The following is a 21,935-nucleotide window of genomic DNA, read 5'->3' on the forward strand; positions in this document are numbered from 1 at the left end:
TATATATATATATATATATATATATATATATATATATTTATATATATATATATGCAAAACATAACATGATCTAAAAAACAATTTACACCGAGGCTACAGAGTGTGAGAAAATGGTAAATGACGACCATAACATCGTTTATGGCGATAATTTCTGGGACACTATATCGTGCAACAGAAAGTAGCCGCAGTGACAGATCGTATTTCAATACTTTACATGAGACCAAATGGCTTGTTAAGAAAGATGTTGTTGTTTCCTTTCACTGTAGTTTGAATCACGCACTTTAGCCGTAAAGGAAAAGTACAAGAGAAACTACATGAAGCAAATGAGACACTGCTCATAAAATGGTTCCTGATTTCTTGCACACTCGTCCTCTTATACTCACACGATCAATGAGCTCAATAGTGTCAGCTGATTCCTCGACGTCATTTGTTGCTTTGAATCCACGCGGAGGCCACGCCTCTGACACGCGGAGGCCACGCCTCTGACACGCGGAGGCCACGCCTCTGACACGCGGAGGCCACGCCTCTGACACACGAGCATGTGACAGATCGTCTGCTTGGTTTCCGTCTGCAGCTCGACGCGATGGCGTTGGCGACCATTTGACTTTTCCATCAAAAAAAGCAGCATAGAAGTTGTTGTTGTTGTTGTTGTTAACCGGATGGACACACACACACACACACACACACACACACACACACTCTCCTCCAGCCTGGTTTGTACAGTACCAGTCTCCTCCATCTCCTCGTGTTTGTCCAGCGGGTTAATGGTTAAACGCAGATCCATAAACTCATCACTCAGTCTCCTGTACTGTCGCCGGAGCGCTGCGTCCGGCACAATGGCCTCTTTCTCTCCCTGCCTGGGTCTGTGAGACAAAACGAATCATGCAACTAAAGCAGGAACGAGGATCTGCTCTGGTGTTCTGGTGTGTTTCTCAGGCGTTCCGCTGGAATTTCACCCACAGGATGTGAAGGAATTCTCAGCGGGTGTAAGAGCTTTATAGAGCTGCGTGTGTGAGAGAGAACGATCCGAACTGTTTATCCAAGAGGACTGAACCTGAAGATAATCCCCCCCCCCCCCCCCCCCCCCCCAACCTCTCGGGGTCTGAGGAACAGTGATGATTGGGAAACGTGATTTCCATGTAACACGAGACTGGAGATGTGTTTTGTTTCCCCTCCATCGCTATGCCGACCTTCTCGACTCTTGAAATACTTTGCAGTTAAGAATAGTGGTGAAGACGTGCGCAGCGATTGTTTGAGGGGTTTTGTTTTTACACCGCCCGCTAAAATAAGAGCTGCAGTCCCTTTGCATCCTTCTCCGTCACAGAGGCCCGATCACGTATCAGGAGAACGGCGAATGACCTCGGTCCCAACGACACTCGACGCCCCTCCGTCCTGTCCAACGCCTTCAAATCACCATCAGCACTCTTGTTCCCATTCGTTTCTAAATCCGGGAATCTCTTCCGCACATGAAAGACACAGACCTGAATGAAGCAAAAGAAATATGTACAGTGCGTTTTGCAACATGCCCCCCCCCCCTTCTAAAGGGCCCGTGTCGAGATTGATGGCGTTGTTTTGAAGGCAAAGGTAACTGGAGGTCACGCGCTCACATCTGTTCCCTGTAACCCGACCGCTCGGCGAGACGGACTTGGACGACGCATACTTTTTACGAGTCAAAAGATTTTTTTTATTTCTTACTCTTCTTCTGCTCCGGCCCCCATGTTCTCTTCTTCTCTCTCTCTTGTTTGTATTCGTCCTGGTCCTCGCTCTGCCTTAAGTAAACCGGCCTCTTCGTTCTTTGCTGGTCATAAACAGAGTAATTACACACAGCATACTCATACTGGACAGCAACGCACACACACACACTCACACTCACACACACACACACACACTCACACACAGACGCAGAGGGCACACACACACACACACACACACACTCACACTCACACACAGACACTCACACACACACACACAGAGGGTTCACACACACACACACACACACACTCACACACACACACACACACACACACACAGAGGGCACACACACACACACACACACACACACAGAGGGCACACACACACACACACACACATCTCACACACTCACTAGGAGGAGTATGCAGGGAGGGGGGGGGGGGGTGGAGAAAAAAAAGGAAAGAGCTACTGGCATGATAATAAAGGACTTGTTGGCCGGGGTTACTAGAGGCCAACGGCCGTAGCTCCTCTCGCTGTGTGTGAAAGGAAGCGAGGGAGGGAGAGAGCGAGCGAGAGAGAGGGCGAGACGAGGATCATGTGGCTGGAGTATTCCGTGTCCGCGGCTCCACGCTGAAGAGGAGCAGCTCCCAGGACCGGGGGGGGGGCGGACAGCGCAGCTTCCAAACCTCCGTATAGACTCACCAGCTCTTATTTTCCACATCTTGCTGTAACTGACAAGTTACACCAGCCTTACCAGAGGGGAATCCACTGGGACCCCCGGCCCCCCCTGACCCGCCCACCTTCCCTTTTTGGAAAAATTTGCCTTCAGGCGCGCCCCCCCCCCCCACCCACCCCCCCTCAAAAGAAAAAGGATCTGGCTTCAGGATGAACGTGGAACTGGACGGGGACTGTACCATGTCGCAGTGGGAGGCCGTGCTGGAGCTGGACGAGGCGTTGGCAGGGTGGCTCCTGCAGGGCGAGTGGGGCCGGGCTGCCTCGGACCTGCGGGACCCCGGGTGGGACACCGAGGACGTCCCTGCTGTAAGTTGTGTCCTTGTTAAAACGAAAAAACTAGGAACTAAAAAACTCCAAAAAAGGAGGAGAGCGAACGGAAAAAAACAACGTGGGGGGAGTTGGGGAATTGTTGTGGTTCGGGAAGAGTGAACAGGCTTCGTCTGGACTGTGATGCTGCCGTGAGCGTCCTGTCTGTACTGTCCTGTCTGTCGTGTCCTGTCCTGTCCTGTCTGTCCTGTCTGTCCTGTCCTGTCCTGTCTGTCCTGTCCTGTCCTGTCCTGTCCTGTACTGGAGTTGTAACTGGTTTGGATTTGAGTCGTGGTCAGGACACAGTGTGAGTGACCTGATGTGTAAACGGTGTTCGTCGTAGTAGAAGCTTTCAGATCTGTCACACATGATTTCAGCCGCCTTCATCATCATCATCATCATCATCATCATTATCATCATCATCATCATCGTCGTCGCCAAACTTTTCTCTCAGATTCCCCCCAAACGCTGTTCCACTGTGTCTACGTCTTGTTTTTCACTGAGGAAGCTCTTGTAGGGATTTTTTATGTGACCAGGCTGTTCTGGATTTGTTGTTTTTTTTACACCAGCCCTGAGCCAGAGGAATATGTTTTTCTTCTTCTTCTCCTTTTGTCTCAGTTTACCTCGCGAAACTTCTAGCTTATTGGCAGCTATTGTTTCCTAGAGGCTTTTTCCTGAGGAAGGGAAGCATCTGGCACCAGACTGCGAGGACCTCCGCTTCGCCAACACATTTAAGAGCTTTCTATTGGATTTGTTTCGTTGGCTCGCTCTCGCCAAACAATCAGAAAGTTCTTCCCGCAGATCGAGCCACAGGAGGAGAAACATGTGATCTTGTGAAATCCCCCCGGTGCTGCAACGGGTTTTGTTTTCTAACCGCTTGTGTTTAAACTTGAGATTTCATCCAAGTCGTCCGACTTGGAACAGAAAAGCTCGTTGTCGGAAAAAAGCACGGCGGCTTGCGATGCCAATCGAGGGGAAAGTGACTCATTGACGCCGTAAACGCTCGGCGGCCGCATGTGTGTGTGGAATGAAAATCTGCAGCGGGCTGACGTTTCTTTTGGAATTGCGCTTTTTAGAATATATCACCAATGACTTCAGATGACTCGTGATGCTTGCACCATCCGCCGCACGCTGTACGTCCATTTTGCCAGTGCTTGTTGACACTTCCTCACAGAATGAAACGCCATGATCGAACCTGTGGCGCAGGTTTTCGCAAGGTCACCTCACGTGACCTTTGACCCGAGCATCCCCCCGGGGTGTGTGTGTGTGTGTGTGTGTGTGTGTGTGTGTATGTGTGTGTGTGTGTGTGTGTGTGTGTGTGTGTGTGTGTGTGTGTGTGTGTGTGTGTGTGATGTTTCTGACTCTGCCTGTCACTGCAGGTGCTGAGCCCGACGTACAAGCAGCGCAATGAGGACTTTAGGAAACTCTTCAAGCAGCTCCCCGACACAGAGAGACTCATTGTGGGTGAGTGGACGCCACCGAGGGAGCGGCAGGGTGCAGCTTCCTCACCCCGTTAATGATTAGAAAAAATATTTCATCCTTTTGCTCGTCAGACACACACACACACACACACACACACACACACACACACGGATATCGGAATGTTCCTGGAGTCGGAACGCAATTAACGCGATTGTAAATATGTCTCGATTTTGAATGATGAGATTATAAACTTTGCACGCTTGCACTCTGTCGGGAAAGACACGCAATGTCCCAAGTTTAGTTAAATTGTCTGTTGCGTGATTTTATTTATTTTTTCCTCCCCCTCGACCCTCCGATGAATGCTCGTCTTTGTCTGAAACGCCTCGAAGATTAAACCTCCAGGGTGAAACTGTGCGACGACCTCGGCGTAGCTTATCAACGACACACACACACACACACACACACACACACACACACACACAGTGGGAGGGCGGACGTGCAGCGCAGGGAGTGTTCACAGTGTTTCCTCTATGATTTTTTTCAGCAGCGGGGGCGGGGCCGGGGCCAACTCCCCTCTAAAAGAAAAAATGAATAAAAAAAGTTAAAATGTTGTGCAAGCGTAGTAAACCTGCTGTCAGTGGAATAGTTTAGTTTGGTTTAGTAGATACTTTATTTATCCCGAGGGAAATTCAGGAATATCGTTAGGGATAACACGGCGAAATGTTCTTTTTAAACTGTGAAAATCTATCAAACTCAACTTGAGCTTGTTGAATCTCACCGTCCTCTCGCTCCCGTTCGAATTTCATAGATTACGATTATATCGGAAACACTTCCTGCGCTTCTTCTGTTAAAGTACATGCAGAATTTTGACAGTTTAACTCTGGCTCCGTGTTCCACTCGGACGTTAGCATGCGTGCTAAGTGCTAGCCCGTATCAAAACACAGGCGCAGTCGCGTTGACGCGTGACGTGTGTTCGAATTTTAAAAAACGGGTAGCTCAAATCAAGCGACCTGATTGGTTCATTGTCAGCCGTGTGCAGCTAACAGTAGCAAACGGACCCCGACGTTAGCGTGCATGCTAACCGCTAGCTTGTATCAAAACACAGGCGCTGTTACGTTGATGCGTGACATATATTACTATGTAGATATGTAGATATATATGTGTATATATATCTACATATATATGTAGATATGTATATATGCATATGTATATATATGTATGTGTATATGTATATATGTGTGTGTGTGTGTGTGTATATATATATCTTTTAGGAACCAACAAGCAGAAGGAAAATGTTACTTTTTCTCACAGGTACCCGTTAACTCTCCGTCCCTCTCCTCGGGGGCGTGCCGTCTACAGCGCTCCGTCGTTGTGTCTTGTCGCGTCAAAATAAAGGCCCTCGCTCGCAGAGTCGTGTCATTGCGACTTCATGACATTTCATAAAGTTCTGTGGGAGCGGCGGCAACAAGTTGTACTTAGAGGAAAACCCTGGTTTATTTACAAGTCTGACGAGACGTCTGATTGAATGTTAGTGGTGATGATGATGTTCGTGATGTGTGGTGGCATTTTGTTTCTCAGACCTTGTGACTTGTCCACGTTTCAGACTACTCCTGTGCTCTTCAACGGGACATCCTCCTGCAGGGACGACTCTACCTCTCCGAGAACTGGATCTGTTTCTATAGCAACATCTTCCGCTGGGAAACACTGGTACGCTCGCGAAGCGCTCGGACACTTCCCGTTGGCACCACTGGGTCACACTCGGAACCATCATTTGCGTGCGTGTACTCGTCCGATTATGTGCATTATTTGCCTTGTGTGTTTGCGTTGTAGCTGACAGTGCGGCTAAAGGACATCTGCTCGATGACGAAAGAGAAGACCGCCCGCCTCATTCCCAACGCCATCCAGGTCTGCACAGACACCGAGAAGGTAAGAGACAGAGAATCACTACGTACAGGATATTTGCATGAGCCGAAACTTGGAGTAGTGACTACTGTAGATGTATCTGAGGAACAAGGTCCGAACCAACACTCGCTGATCCGGTTAGTTTTGGTTTCACACCTGCAAATCTTTGGTTCGGTCCATACGAGGTAGATGTTAAAGCGTTCTAAAGCCTGAGCGGTAATCATCCCTTGGCTTGAGGTACAGAGGTACAAAGTCTGGCTGGTGATTTAAGGGAACTTTTACACATACCTGGTTTTTGTCCGGACCCTCTGACCTTTCTGTTCAGTCCGAACCACAATAACAGGTGTTAGAGGCCAGCGGATGAAAAGAGGTGGTCTCCATCCAGACCAACCTGAACCCTTTTTTTGCGGTTCGTTCGCAACGTGAAAACACTTTCACTTTCTAGTTCGACCTTTCTGACCAACTACAGGAAGTTGCAACAGCCTTACACAACAGAAGAAGAAAAAGAAGAGGAAAAAAAAAAAGAGCCGTGGTCCCAGACGGGGGTAGGAGGAGAAGACGAAAATATTTCATTGCAGTTTTCGCAGGTTTGTTTGCAGTCATCACCTCCGACGATAGTGTTTGAACGACGAGGACGTTAATATGGTCCGATGCTGGTTGTAAAATCATAATCATATTACTGTGGCAACGCGAAATAAACAGAATCATCCAGTTCATTCAGTTTCTGCATTCAAACTGAACGACTACAACCTGCCGATTTGACGACACGCCAACGTCAGACACACGCCCGTCTACCAACCAATCAATGTCAAGCATAGGCAGTGCAGGCAGCCCACGCAGGTGATGACGACAGAACGCACAAGTGTCTTTCAAAAATATCTTTAGCGCGCTTTCCTGAACTGCAGCGTTAAACCCAAACTAACCAGATCAAAGGTTTACAAATTGAACAAACACAAGAGCCTTGGTTCAGGCCTTGGTCCAGACATTTCAGGTGTGAACACGCCCTCAGTCTTTATCGCCAAACATGAGGGACATGTTCCTGATTGTCCTTGACTTTTCTTCACAGCACTTTTTCACCTCGTTCGGAGCCCGGGACCGGACGTACATGATGATGTTCAGACTGTGGCAGAACGCGCTGCTGGACAAGGTGAGCACGTCTTGTCTGCAGCATCACGTACGTTGATACGTACGGAAAGGAAGTGTTGCCCAATTCTTAGTTCAGTCTTTTCAGTCCTCATCCCGTTGGCCTCTCCGCAGCCCCTGTGCCCCAAAGAACTGTGGCACTTTGTCCACCAGTGCTACGGCAACGAGCTCGGCCTGACCAGTGACGACGAGGACTATGTTCCTCCTGACGACGACTTCAACACCATGGGGTGAGTCGGTCTGGTAGTGCTGCAGCATCAGTTACTATGGTTACTAATAGATTGGCCAAAAAAACGATTTATATACTTATCCACCTTCTTATGTGTATTCATTTTAATTGTTTTGGTTTAGCAGCTAGTTTTAGAAAGAAAAAAAAAGATGTAGTCCTGCCAACACTTCATTTGTTTGAAGGCTTAGAAGATCCATACCTGCTCCGCCTCTTCCTTTATTAACGTTTTCCCTTCACGTTTGAAGTGGAATTAGTCGGTAAAATCGATACAGACTCGCGATCAGAATCTGTTTGCGCTCACGGTGTCTGGCGTCGTCTGTTGACTGCATCATGAGGTCAGGTAGTCAGGAGGTCAAACTGACGACGTGAGAGAGAAGAGAGATGTGACTGAGACGCTTCAAAACTGTCTTAATGCGTCTGTTGTGATTTGTTTTCTGAGCTGCAAAGTGATGCTCGCTCTTTAATTCACTATCGCTGCTTTCCGCATATGTGAACGGCAAACTCTGGATAATGTCAGGACCCTTGACCCCTTGAATGCTTTGCTGTGGTTGTCCGAACATCCTTACTGCAGCGTTTTCGCACAAATCCAACACATCTGGAACCAAAAGTCGAGCAGATCACAGATATTAGATAAAAGATATTTGTGAACAGCATTCGAGCAAAGTTTAGCACAAAGCCTCGTACAGGATGGAGAGAGAAGTAGAGATGAGTGACGCTCTGATGAGTGACGCTGTCCTCTGGCGCCTTCAGGTTCAGCGAAGAGATTCCCATCGAAGAGAACGAGATCAACAACGACAACTTGTCCAAGAGCAGCACGGAGGCCAAGCCCGAGGGCAGCCCTCCTCCGCTGCACAAGAAGATCGTCGCGAACAGCGCCGTCCCCGGCCCGGGCAACCACGACACGCCCATCACAGTGAGTCACGTCGCACACACACCCTCACACTGCACAACGCACGGGTCAAATGCGGTACAGCATCTCTTGGGGTACCAATGCTTGTTTTCCTTCCTCTACACCAGTTCGAGCTGCCAGCGGAGGAGTACGCAGACTGCCTACCGGACGGAGAGCTGCTGGCCTTGCCCCTGTTGTTGGAAGAGAAGAGCGACGATCCCAGCAGGCCTGGCGGTCCCGCGCCCTCACCCTCACTGGACTTCAACGACAACGAGGACCTCCCCACTGAGCTCAGCGACTCCTCGGAAACGCACGACGAGGGTGACTGGCTTATTTCATCCTAATCCAGATCCAGTTCTATCCAGTCTGAAGAGACGACCCTTCTGACTTTTCACCTTGTCTGTGTTTTCTGCAGGTGAAGTGCAGGCGTTCCACGAGGATCTGAACGGCAGGCAGTACATCAACGAGGTCTACAAGTTCAGCGTGGACAAGCTCTACGACATCCTCTTCACCGAGTCGCAGTTCATGAGCGACTTCATGGAACAGCGGCGGTTTTCAGGTTCGAATCTTTCTGACTGCTGGTCGCTGACATCTGTCCTCTCTGGAGATGGCACAAGCAGAGAAAAATGTGGTTATCAATTCATTCATGTTCCTGTCTTGTCACTATTGTTGTTCAGACGTGGTCTACCACCCGTGGAAGAAGGAGGAGGCTGGGAACCAGATGAGAGAGATCATGTACACCATCTCTCTGTCCAACCCCCTGGCCCCCAAAACAGCCACAGTCACTGAGAGACAGGTACAGTCACACACTTCTTGTTTTTCATGAATATGTATATTTATATTTCTAAAGCTTGGTCTGATTTAAGCTTGGTCATTCGTCAGACTCTGTTCCAAGCCAGTCAGGAGAGCGAGTGTTACATCATCGACGCCGAGGTCATCACACACGACATCCCCTACCACGACTACTTCTACACTCAGAACCGCTACATGCTCACCAGGGTGGCCAAGAACAAGTGTCGGTTACGGTGGGTGACGACTTTTTGATTTTGAATTTCACTACACCCTTGGTTTTGTTTTATTCTGAAAGACCGTCTGTCCACATCCAGAGACGCCATTTTGTCTTTCATCTCTCAGGGTGTCGACAGAGCTGCGCTACAGGAAACAGCCGTGGGGTTTGGTGAAAGGCTTCATCGAGAGAAACTTCTGGAGCGGGATAGACGACAACTTCCGCCGTCTCGGTAAACTTGATTTGTTGTTAGTTTGCCTTCATTTTAGTTTTTTAAGGTTTAATTTAATTTGCCAACGTCGGTGTGATATTTTGGTGGAGGTTCTCAAAATGTACTCTGTAGAAACTGTATATGTGGATCACGTGAGTACAGTTTATTAAGGAGAGAGGAGGGGGGAGTGAAGAGACAAACATAATCCATAATGCATTGATCTCCTCCCGTCTCAGAGCTGGAGCTGTCCAAGATGGAGGAGATCCTGACCGAGGCCCACCAGCTGTCCCCGAAGGCCAAGGCGGCAGTGAAGAACTCCACGGTGCGGCGGAAGAAGCGGCCGCTCCCGCACATGCGCAGCCAGCACCTGGACGAGGCGCTCAGCCCCGTCACCACGCCGACGGACGAGGAGGTGATCCAGAGGATCAAACACGTGGCCGGATCCACGCAGACCAGACACCTGAGTCCCGAGCACCACCACCACCACCTGCCCGCGGGCCTCGCGCTCTACAGCGTCTCCAAACTGCTGCTCATCATCAGCTTTGTGTACGCAACGGATCACCACACACACACATGGCACACAAACATGCTCATTAAGAGTCACTTGTTGCATGATTTCATCCATTTGTCCAGTTTAGTCTCTGTAGAGTTTGTCTGGTCTACGACTGGCGGTTAAAAGTCTTCATTCTTGTTCTCTCTCCTCTCCGTTCATTGCCATCCATAGGATCTGTTTAAGGTACACGTGACGTCTGATTAGGCAGCATAGCAAGATGCATATATTCACAAAATAATCCCATTGTGAATGTTATTGCCATCAGCTAATTAAAGGTACATTATGAATTTGCACAATGCAAAAGGGGAATGACAGATTTTTCTGCTGTTTTTCTTCAGCTTGGTGCTGCTGGTGTTCCTCAACATGATGCTCTTCTACAAGCTGTGGATGCTCGAGTACTCGGCACAGTCCTTGACCACCTGGCAAGGTCTGCGGCTACATGAGAGGTACACACACACACACACACACACACAGACGCAGACGCACTTTCAGCACATTTCTCGTCGTCTGTTGTAGAGATTCAATATGGATAATTGACTTTTGAGGCCATTGAGGATACACAAACTTCCGCCGTAGTTATTAGGCTATTTGCCCAGAAGGCGTGGTCACACACAGGCACACACACAAACACACACACATACACACACACACACGCACATGCACACTGGTACTATTAAATACACACTTAACTATATCCATATGGCAATTGACAAAAACACAGACCTTCTAAAATTACCCGGAATAGCTCTGGGCGTACTGAAACAATTTACCAAAGTGTTTGTTGTCATGCTACGATGGCTGCACGCTGATGTTGCTATACTGTACGTGTGTGTGTGTGTGTGTGTGTGTGTGTGTGTGTGTGTGTGTGTGTGTGTGTGTGTGTTGCGTGTGCATGCGTGTGATCACCAGTAAGCTGCCTCAGACGCAGATGGAGTGGGCCCAGCTGCTGGAGGCACAGCAGCGTTACCATGACACCGAGCTGCAGAAGTGGAGGGAAATTATCAAGTCGTCGGTGGTGCTACTAGACCAGGTACACAAAGACCCCCCCGATCACACACCCGACATTGTCGTCCATACCGGGGGGCGATCCGATCGAAAGACATGAGAGATACCGATCACTCAAATGCGTCCTGGGCCACGATGAAGGAGTGGCTACTCTACTGATGTCCTCTGTCTCGCTAGAGTTTCATGAGCTGTTTTAAGACATTAACTCAAAGTAAAGTAAAATGGCGTCCGGGGTTTGCCATTCACATACGACCAACGTAGCAGGAGATTGTCCGAGTCCGGCGCGTTCACAACATCAGGGAAAACCTCCAGAACATTCTGAGGTGACATGACGATACATCCGCTGCGGGGAGCAGAGTTTTTGTTTCCTCCTCTGGAGATTTTCCTGCAGTTTGCTCACATGGCCTCACTCTTTTGCTAGGGGGGGAGGGGGGCTGGCAGGAAACGTTCCGGATGATGTCCGTTGCAACATTAGTGAAGATTTGCATTCCTGATACAGCTCCTCCGGAGAAATTCAACGAAATTCAGTGCTAGTCTGAAAAAAAACAGCTATGAACAACCGAAACATCCATTTACACTTGAACTTTAGGGAAGCCATTGAATAACCGTAAAACAATGCATCCAAGAATAAATGACCGCCAGTAACAGCTAGTAGTAGTAGTAGTACAATCCATTAGTTGTGCCGCTTTTCCTTTGAGGGTCACCTGGGCACCTTTTGTACTTGTCCCATGCATTGATGTTGGTCGGTGTAACTTTACTGCCTTTAATAAACAAGTTGCTCTTTCCTCTCGTTGTCTCCTCTCCAGATGAAAGACTCTTTGTTGAACCTCCAGCGAGGCATCGGTTTGAGCGACTACAGCTCCGAGGCCGAGGAGAAGCAAAGCCGCTACCACTAACGCGCCGCCACTAAAGGCCACGAGGGCGTGCTGTGCAATACAGGACCTGTTTTTGTTTTGTGAACCAGTTTGCAGGCAGTAAGCAGTAAGACAGAGCGAGAACACTGAGCTGGTCCGACGGCGACAAAGAGAGGAACGGAGGGTAACCAACGCACAGAGGCTAAACCCCACCCACCCAACCCATCCCACCCCCAGGACTATCACACACACAGGAGCATGAGGTGTCCCCAACATCGCTGAGGCTTCGTGGGAAGCTGCGACTCGTGGAATAACCGGTTTTCCTTCTACTCTCTCTATGTCAGAGTGCACCCCTACTGTAAGCCATGTGGACCAGGAGGGCGGTAGAGAGCGAGAGGGAAAACCACTGCATGCATTTAGACAACCTAGCTCCCCTCAGTCAGTGTAAATGTGGTCCAGTTCCAGTCTTATGTGTGTCAAAAAACAAAAAAAAGACGAACAGAGGACGGTGAGAGACGGAGTGAAAGAGAAAGGTGTGTTGGGGGGTTGGGGGGGTCCTTTCGAGTCTTAATGTCTTTCTACACTCTCTCGACTGTTCCAAACCAATCGTCCCCGAGAGGTCCTCGCTGCAGCGTCCCTTCACTGAAAACCTCCAGGCAAACCCAGAGTGCAGTGACGGCCCACAACCAAAAAGAAAATGGGAGTATTGTAGCTGGACGCTTCTTGTCCGGTTGGGGCTGGTTCCCTGTCCGTCGGGACGTCGCGTTGAAACATTTAAAAGTAGAATCTATTGCGCTTGAAGAAGAACTAAACCCAGTGTTTTTAAATTTCATACACACATGATCAGTTGCCCCCTGCCACAGTGTTCGATTCCCTCACACTGCGTCGTTCCTCATCTTTCTTTTAAAGTCGAATGTATTAGCCTGGGTGAAAAAAAGGCCAGACTCTGATAACACTGTTACTCCTTTTTGAAAAAAAGGGATGCTGCAGCCAGACCAGTAGGGAGCTGTGTTCTTACTTGTTTTATTACTAAACTGTGACTATATCTTCTTTAAAAAAAAAATGTTTGAAATTAGAAAGAATTCTATGAATATATTTGAAATATATAAGAATATTTCATTATTTAATATATATATATTTCAAAATATATATGAACATTACCTATATTTATTGTTAATTTAATGTACATAAAGAAATTATCAAATCTCTAGACCAGTTAAAGAATTTCTAACAAAAAAGTGTTTTTCTTCTATAAAAAAAATGCATGCCAGATATGTCTGTGACATGTCCAGTGTGCAAGTATGATTCTGCATTTGTGCGATTATATTCGCGCATGCGTGTGTGTGTGTGTGTGTGTGACTGAGAGTGTGTGTGTGTGTGTGTGTGTGTGTGTGTGTGTGTGTGTGTGTGTGACTGAGAGTGTGTGTGTGTGTGTGCACACGTGTGTGCTGTAAAGTGTGACATTTTTACCATACGACACTTGTATGTTTCTTAATTTTTCTTCTTTCTTTTTTTTCTGGCTCTTGCAGCCAGACTGCCTTTTTTGTTTTGTTTATGCTAATGCATTTGGATGCTGCCTTGCATTAGCCCCGCCAGGATACAGTTTACAACTGAAGTGTTTTGTTCCAAAATGAAGTATCCGATATCGGAAGGATAATAGAAAATTCATGTGATTTGTGTCACTTTTTGACACATTAGCTTAAATCCGTTTGGTTTAACAAAAAAGGGAGAAGACGACGCAAGTTTTTACGATTGAATTAACCTGAACTTGAGGTTTGTGAATGGATATATAACATTTTGGAGATGAACCCTTCAAGTCTTTGTCCTTGTCAGCACTAAGTGGCTCGACAACTCCTTCCTAAAAAAAATGAAAAATGAATAGATTGATATTTTGAGACATACATTTGTTTGCTTTTGTGCCAAGAGTTTGAGGAGCAGATTGATGCCACTCCTACGCTACATTTGAAGCTTTGGCCAGCGGCTAGTTAGCTAGCTATGTTAGGGCGCTGTTTCCTCCTGTATGCCGTTTTTAAGACAACCATCTCCCGGCTCTACTGATGAGCAACCATATTAGCTTAGCTTAGCACAAAATACTGGGGGTAATTGCTTACATAGCAAGTTGGTTTCTCGTGTTTCCAGTCTGTATGCTAGCCAACTGGCTGTTTCTCCCTGTTTCTTTGTGCTAAACTAAGCTAAATGTCATAGTTTAGCTTCATATTTAGCATATGGGAGTGGACTCTAAACTCTCAGCAACATGAAGCTACATGCAGGAGCTAGTTAGCTAGCTAGCTTAATAATCAGTTTCCTCCTGTATCCAGTCTTTAAGCCAACCGTCTCCCATCTCTACTGATGAGCAGCCAAATTCGCTTAGCTTAGCACAAAATACTTGGGGGTTTTGCTGACATAGCAAGTTGGTTTCTCGTGTTTCCAGTCTGTATGCTAGCCAGCTAGCTGTTTCTCCCTGTTTCTTTGTGCTAAACTAAGCTAAATCGCGTAGTAAGCTAGTAAGCTACTAAGCTAAATAGCTTAGTTTAGCTTCATATTTTGCATACAAATATGGGAGTGGACTCAAATCTCTGCATTCCATTATACCGCAGAACTTAGAATTCGGGGTTATCGTTACATCATAATATCGGAATTGCTGACCTCCGAGTCTGATGTTGCAACTGGACTCGGAAGGTCGGAGTTCAAAAGTAAAATGGAATGCAGCACAACTTAGCTTAGCACGAATACTTGGGGGAATTGCTTACATAGCAAGTTGGTTTCTCATGTTTCCAGTCTGTATGCTAGCTAGCTAGCTGTTTCTTTGTGCTAGATTAGCTTCATATTTAGCATACGAATATGGGAGTGGTGTCAAAACTCTCAGCAAGAAAGCAAATCATTTCCAAAAATGTCAAACTATTTTTTTTTAAACACCTCATTCAACCCAAATTATACTCTCCCTTTCCCCAAAGTGTCTGTCTTGGATGCAACGAAAGCATGAGAATTAAGTTAATGCAACTAAATTGAACCAAAAGCGAGAAGTAGAAATGTACCTTCACGAATATTCACGCTGTTTTGAATAAAGTATTTATCCTGTATGTCATGTATTGTATACCGGATTAGGTGTGGGTGAAGAGCATCTCTTAGGAGTTCGTCAGCAAAGGCCCCCTTACAGCTGACGGACTTTAGCAGGTGGCAGCACTTCCAAATTAAGAAAAACTTCCTTGTGTTAAAAAGAAGAAGAAGAAGAGAAAGTGAAGCACTTTAAGACCTTTTCAGGTAAAAGAAGAATACAGACGAATGACAGTGGTGTAGTTTGGAGGTGAATGCAGGGCTTTAAATGAGAAATTCCCAAAACACATTCTGTGAACCAAGAAACTCTGAAATTAGGTCTGCCACACTTTCTAATCTATTTCAGGGCGAAGGAAGAATGAGTGACTTGTATAAGGGAAACATGTATTTTTACTGTGTGCCTGCGTGGCGTGTTACTGACTGACCGGCAGAAAAACGTTTAAGGATTGGACCCCTGCTGATTTTGTGTTTTTTTTTTTTACATTTGAAGAGGGCAGAGCAACGACAACACGTGGAAACCTTACGAGACCTGAATGTGAGGGGTAGGAAGTGTTTTCTGTTTTATAGAAATCGCTTTCACAATCCTGATGACACTGAAAGATTATAGTGAAGTTATGCTTCATGGTTATCTGATGGTACGGAAATGTATATATGAAGATGTTTATGAAATGCTTTAAAGTTTGTTTGGGTTTTTTTCTTTTCTTTTTTTAATTGTGAGGAAAATTAAATGTTTTTTGATTTCTTTTTCTTTTTTTTGGTCCAAAAAACTTTCTGTTTCATAGGAGACATTTATTTTTTAAATGTTGGATTTATTTCCCAGCTTTTGTTTGATACTCATTGGGGAACTGTATTGTCTTTCACTGTCGAAGGCTGAGTGCAACGGTTCATATAGTGACAGATACGTTTTAAGACTGAACTGCTGTAAAACGCACATCATCCTCACCCAAAATTAAATATGCACTCCAATCAACTCTCACAGCACCTGGATTTAATTTTAATCATTGTGTCAATCAATTGTGTAATTGAAGATTTTGTTTGTACTCTTTTTTTCTTCTTTTGCCTTCATCATCCGCGCCACTGTTACCAGCAAATTCAGCTTAAAGGGGCAGTAAGATATTTTAATCAGCGAACATTTCCTCAAGGTCCGCTAGCCGTCCGTCCTATGTGCGCTAAAAATAAATCAGTTTTTTTTCCGGCGCAGCCCTGGCTCTGTTAATTGACAACAACAAAAATGGTGCGGACCGCACCACACAACACTGTGTGCCGTTTGTAAACATCACTCCCCGACACATTAAGAGACGTGCTAGCGTCCAAAATGGCTGACTGCCCCTTTAAAAAAAACAAAATACTTTCTTAGTCTTTCCTTTCTCATATACACTCGCACGCTTCTCTGACTGTGCGATTGCCATCACGGCTGTGGAACCGAGGTGAGCCAAGAGTTCTGGATGCCACTATTTTGTCCCTGACAACAACCAATGAATTTGTTTGCATCATATACTGTATTGATTGGCACTTGCCCCCTTGCCAGCCACCGCAGAGCCGGCAGGAGAACGGTGCCACTCCGTACAGCAGCCTTGGTTTAACACGGAGTAGAAAAACACATACAACCTCCTGAACACGACCGCTGATCAAACTCGTAGCAAAGTGCTCTCCTTCGGGTGTGTCGTGATAGAGAGACGTGCTGGCGTAGTTCTGTCCAATAAGAATTCTACTGTATGTTCTTTTTTTTTTTCTTTTTAGAAAATGTTATGATCTCTGGGGAGACTTTTAGTGAACTTTATACATGAGGTTAATATACTGTAAGTATATGTTATGTACAGTATATCTGCAGTGTGCACACACACACACACACACAAACACAAACACAAACAAAAAAGACAAAAGACAAAAGAATCCGACCTGCGCTGCGCGTAGGCTTTGACTTGCCGATGACTTTGCCTCATAGAGAATGAAGATAAAAGTGGCTTTCTGGTTCATGTGAAGTAGAGACTGGAAGTATGAATAAAAAAAAAAATATTGAACAAAAAGTGTTGCCATGTCTTTGGAGTGGATAGAAAAAAATGTTTATTTCCAAAAACAAATGCAGCTTTTGAGACTTGATATTTCACTTGTTTGCCATATTAATAATTCATACTCCACGTCATGAGAGTCGTAGATGGAATCACTGAGGTGTTTTTATTTATTTTCCTTAAAGACCCTGTGCCTGTATGACCTTGGGAGACCTTACAGTGGAGTAGTATAGGGGGAAGCTTGCAAGAGGCACCGTGATGAAATATTCATCCATTTCTGCACTTTAGAAAAATAAAGGTGAATTTTAAAAAAAAAAGCCATAAAATATTGATGATACGTATGAAAGCATTGTTATTTTGGGAAGAGCTGTAACTATAGAACAAGCTTCTACATAACCTGCTGTACAATATGTTTTCTGCCCATAGGATTCGTATGGCGCAAAACTTTTCCAATTTGCCCATTAATTACCTCAGTCTCTCGCTTATATAACTAACCAGAGGTGAAAGTAAAGTTCCATTTACCCCCTCCAAAGAAAATTTCATTTTCTCCATTCGATATTTGTGAAAATATTTCTTTTAACTGTCGGCTTATACGCCTTGTTTCTAAATTTTCTTCTCCTCCTTTGACCCCTGTTCTCCATTGTTGTGGTCTACCCTTTTATACTTATATGGGGGTTTTTTTATTTTAAAAGTAGCCAAAACTCACAATAGTGGTCCAGTGTTAAATTTGCACTTTAAAATTACAAAAGTCATAGAGTGCTGAGTGGAATCTAGCTGTCGTTTTATTTTCTTAGCTAATGGTTAGTTAGCTAGCGTTGACTGAACCGAAGGCTTGTTTGACGGCTAACTAGCCGGTGAATGTTTATGGTAAAACATTGACATTTTTTTGTGACTTTATCTTTATACACCGCTGCCTTTTCCATCAACTGCCTGACTGACTGTGGCTGTATCGTGCCTATAGTTACATTGGGCATAGGGGTGGCCAGGGGGCCCTAAGCAGCCGCTTAGTTCGCTTCTGCCTTGGGCCGGCCCTGCACTAGGCCAAAGGGTCACACCGAAGACTTTACCCTGTTTCTGTTTTCTCATTCAAACATGAAAGTGTTCAACATTCCTCAGCATCCTCAAGATGAAGACGTGCAGCTGCAGGAGGTAAGCCGGAGAAACCTGCTTAAATAATCATATCATTATGTTTTATGTTATGTTATAAGATTTGCTGTAAACTGGATGTTCCACTGATGGAATGTGAAGATTCAGATTCCTGCTCATTGGAGTGATGTGGCCACACAGTCTCATTGTACTCCATAATATTTTACAACTGCAGTGTCTTTATGGTTATGGCATCCTGTCTAATGTTTCATCTTTTCCTCGCCGGTTTTTCATCCTGGCCATCGTCCTCCTACCCCCCTTGCTCCTCCTTCACGGTGGCTGTAAATCGTTTCAGGGTGTAATAAAGACCCAGTCTTCTTCTGGCTGTAGACGAACACAACCGTGTCGAGAAGAAGTCCATTATAGTCGCAGCAGAGAGAGGATGGGTGAGGTCGACGCGTCACCGCAATGAATCGAGGAAGGAGGAGGGGTGGGACAGGCGTCGGCCCCTGTTGGCCCCTCGCGTCCAATGAAGGTTTGAGATTGAATTTGCGAAGGGGGCGGAGGAGGACTGAGCTCCCCCACTTTCTCCCCCTGGCTGCGGTCAAAGAGGGCGGAGCTCCGCCGCCGCCGCCGCGTTTGACAGCTGCGAAACGGAAAATGTAAAGCGCACGGAGAGTCTGGGAAACCATGCCGCTCCAAGGCAACCGGACTATCGCGAGGAATGGGAGGCAGCGTGGCTCTTCATAGACTGCGAGTGCCCTCGTAAATCTAGGGCCCGACTCGGGAGGAGGGCGACAAACACTGCCTACAGATCCAAGGACGATCACTTGGGGGGTGGGTTTTTTTTTTTTGTTTTTATCGTCGTGCGTAAAATCCTGGCATGCACCGCGCGTTCTCGTTCCCGGTGACCGTGGAGCGCAGCCGGACCAAGGAGCGCCTGGAGGCGAGTCTGGCCGGCCTGTGCGAGCTGGAGCTGCGCAAGCAGCGGCAGGAGTGTCTGGTGCTGGGGGCGCTGGCGCTGGGGGAGCCCCTGGCCCGGGGCAGCTGCAGAGGGGAGCTGGCGTGCTTCAGCAGCTGGGGGCAGGAGAACTTGACACTGAGGCGTCAGCTGGTAAGAAGTTCGCGTCGAGTGCCCCGTTTTTTGTTTTGTTTTATCCCTTATGTTTGGATTCCGAACTGTCTTTTACCCCCACCCCTGTGTGCTCGAACCCCACCACTTCACCCCCTCGCAGCCCTGACACGTTCTTCTGAATATCTAATGGCTCCTCGCAGCGCTCGTCCTCATTGTGATCCGCTTGACCGTTGCGTGGACTCTCGGGTTTGTGGCTGCGCCTTTTGTCCGGAGGTGACCCCTCTCCCACTCTCTGCGAGACAGAAAGAAAAAGTAACTCAACTTGATTAATAGTGGTGCTGCATAGTTTCTGGGGCTCCAGGCTGAGGCTCATGCCTGTGGGCGACGACATCAGGGGGCGGAGCAGCCGTTCGTGGCACACAGACTATATTTAATGGCCCATTGTTCCCTCATCTCGGGACTTTTGTGGGGTTTTACTACTTAACAAGCTCGTGATTTGTACCGCGGATCATAAAGGGACGAGTCGTTCCTTCATCTTGTGCGCCGCTGTTTGTTCAACGTCGCGATCGTCGTCGTGCTTCTCCTTTTCTTCAGTTCGAGCTGCATCGAAGTTGTTGCGACGAAGTGGAGGAGGGGGGGGGGGGATTCCTCCGTGGTGTCGGGATTAACACGAGAATGGGGAGGAAAAGGAGAAGTGGGTTAATCCGAGACAAATAAAAGTTTTTGGGATGTGACAGATTACAGATGAGATGCGCGTCCGGCGTGACGTCTTTACGCACCACTGAGCCAAACTCCGCTTTGCGCTTCTGCTTTGGTTTGTTTATTTTGAATTCTCAATCCCCCACCTGATGTTTCATTAGTTACATTTTTTTGGCGTCATGGGAGTTTAGTTTTCTGTTGGGCTGCTGCCCTCGTCGCCACGTCGCTGTGCAATGGGAAGGCTTTATTAAAAGCGGGTGAAAAAGAAATGAAATCACCCGCCTCCGCCCTCCAGCCCTCCAGCCTCCCTCTCCTAACAATAGGCGCATATGGAGCAGAATACTAATCGTGCCAACCCATGTGAGAGGACGGGGCGCACACGGAGGTGGCCCGTGCACACGGTGACGTCACTCTTGGGGTGAGACGCGGAGGCATTGTGGGCACGTTGCGCTTTTATCGCTTGCGCCTTAATTGGTATGGAAAGCCATCCAGCGCAAATATACAAAGGAGTCTACGTCTGACGCGGGACAAAGATTATAGGGCTGCTGCTTTAAGGAAAGCAATTTGAAGGGGGTCAAGTGTTTCCATTGAGCCCCCGCGTGTACCGCCAAACCCTAATTTATATTCCCCTGGTGTTGGTGGAGCTGTCAGCGCGTGTCACTCTCCGGATCCGCATCCTGACAGCACACAGCAATTTTCGAGGCCAGGCGGAGTTTGTTTCCCCGCAGGGCCGCATATTTTCCCCCTTTCTTTCATTTTCTGTGGATCGATGTTTATTAACTGTTCCGCCTATCCACGCGTGTGAGTAATTACTCGGGGAAATCCCTCGGAGACTCTTTTGCCCGACAGGACTGTGATTGGAAATCTCAAATTGAGTCCTCACCCCCCAACAGACACCAGCTGATGCCCCAGTCTGCACCTTCCAATCTAGGTTAAAGTTTAAAGTCCATGGACGTGACACAGAAACATCTGACCCGCGAGACGTCCACCAGAGCAGGCATGTGGCCCCCAGACCGGACCCTGTCCTCCTCCTCCTCCCGGTCCCGGATACTGCGTGTGGGTGTTGGAGGTGTTGTTGACAGCTGTGGGACGCCACGCAGCAGCTGGGGAAGCATGGAGCGCTCCCCTCCCTGTCATCAGGGCGCCCTGCTGTGTGTGTGTGTGTGTGTGTGTGTGTGTGTGTGTTTGTGTGTGTGTGTGTGTGTGTGTGTTTGGAGAAAGAAGAGGAGAGTATATGAATTGTGAATGAGTGTGTGACATGCTTACAACCCTTTATGTGTGTGTGTGTGTGTGTGTGTGTGTGTGGGTGTGTGTGGGTGTGTGTGTGTGTGGAGGAGTGTTTACCCTGAAGTTACATTTCATCTCCTCCAAATATTATAAATCAGGCACATGCATAAGCTCTTCAGATGAGAGCATGTGTTCAATAATAGTCTTTCTGTGCCTTTAACTGAAGCACATCATGGATCAGGTTGTGTGTGTGTGTGTGTGTGTGTGTGTGTGTGTGTGTGTGTGTGTGTGTCCTTGTGTTTAACGCAGCAGCACATCATTAGCGAGGGGACCGAGCTGCTCGCCAGTGACAGATCAGCCAAACGGATCAGTGGACGGTTTCCCCTTCCGCTCTGTTCTGCCACAGCCACACGAGACCAAAGACATCTTTGGGTTTCCTTTGTGCACATGTTCACACAGCGGCAGGCGGCAGCGAGGGGGGGAAACCAGCTTCTGATATTATCATACGCTAATAAACATCCTCAAACACAGAAAACCAGGTCGAGTGAGAGACTCTGATCCGATCCACAGCCCTGTGTGTGTGTGTGTGTGTGTGTGTGTGTGTGTGTGTGTGTGTGTGTGTGTGTGTGTGTGTGTGTGTGGCCTCCCACAGCCTCCTCCTCTGTGTGGAGCCAGTTGCAACATCTCTTTAATTACGGAGGGTCCAGCAGAGCGGCTGCAGGCCCTCGTGCGTGAGCTCTGTTCCATAGATTTTTTTCTAAATCTCTGTCTCTTTGCTTATTCGCTTCTGTCGTCCACTTTTTCCACTCGTCGGTGGCTGAAGACGATGACCACGTCC

At 47.3% G+C, this 21,935-nt stretch overlaps 2 protein-coding genes across 14 annotated transcripts in view; both read left to right on the plus strand.

Annotated features, from left to right (window-relative positions):
• gramd1bb (GRAM domain containing 1Bb) overlaps positions 1-16,852 on the plus strand; it is a 103,268-nt gene extending 86,416 nt beyond the window's left edge. For 12 of the 13 annotated variants that reach the window (XM_047335599.1, XM_047335604.1, XM_035622738.2 and 9 more), the window contains 16 exons: positions 4,113-4,197; positions 5,759-5,862; positions 5,986-6,081; positions 7,124-7,204; positions 7,315-7,430; positions 8,180-8,342; positions 8,447-8,639; positions 8,734-8,877; positions 8,996-9,114; positions 9,201-9,343; positions 9,453-9,556; positions 9,772-10,081; positions 10,260-10,271; positions 10,427-10,534; positions 10,998-11,118; positions 11,900-16,852. In XM_047335599.1, the coding sequence (XP_047191555.1) occupies positions 4,113-4,197; positions 5,759-5,862; positions 5,986-6,081; positions 7,124-7,204; positions 7,315-7,430; positions 8,180-8,342; positions 8,447-8,639; positions 8,734-8,877; positions 8,996-9,114; positions 9,201-9,343; positions 9,453-9,556; positions 9,772-10,081; positions 10,260-10,271; positions 10,427-10,534; positions 10,998-11,118; positions 11,900-11,989 (1,989 nt within the window). In that variant the 3' untranslated portion in view covers positions 11,990-16,852. The remainder of the gene's footprint in view (positions 1-4,112; positions 4,198-5,758; positions 5,863-5,985; positions 6,082-7,123; positions 7,205-7,314; positions 7,431-8,179; positions 8,343-8,446; positions 8,640-8,733; positions 8,878-8,995; positions 9,115-9,200; positions 9,344-9,452; positions 9,557-9,771; positions 10,082-10,259; positions 10,272-10,426; positions 10,535-10,997; positions 11,119-11,899) is intronic. The other variant, XM_047335600.1, reaches the window with a different exon arrangement.
• Positions 16,853-18,506: 1,654 nt separating this feature from the next.
• Positions 18,507-21,935, plus strand: part of LOC118299080 (dapper homolog 3-like) — a 12,296-nt gene continuing 8,867 nt past the window's right edge. The window contains exon 1 of the mRNA XM_047335550.1: positions 18,507-19,210. Coding sequence (XP_047191506.1) covers positions 18,980-19,210 — 231 coding nt within the window. The 5' untranslated portion in view covers positions 18,507-18,979. The remainder of the gene's footprint in view (positions 19,211-21,935) is intronic.

This window comes from Scophthalmus maximus, chromosome 11 (assembly GCF_022379125.1).
Source record: "Scophthalmus maximus strain ysfricsl-2021 chromosome 11, ASM2237912v1, whole genome shotgun sequence".
NCBI lineage: Eukaryota > Metazoa > Chordata > Actinopteri > Pleuronectiformes > Scophthalmidae > Scophthalmus > Scophthalmus maximus.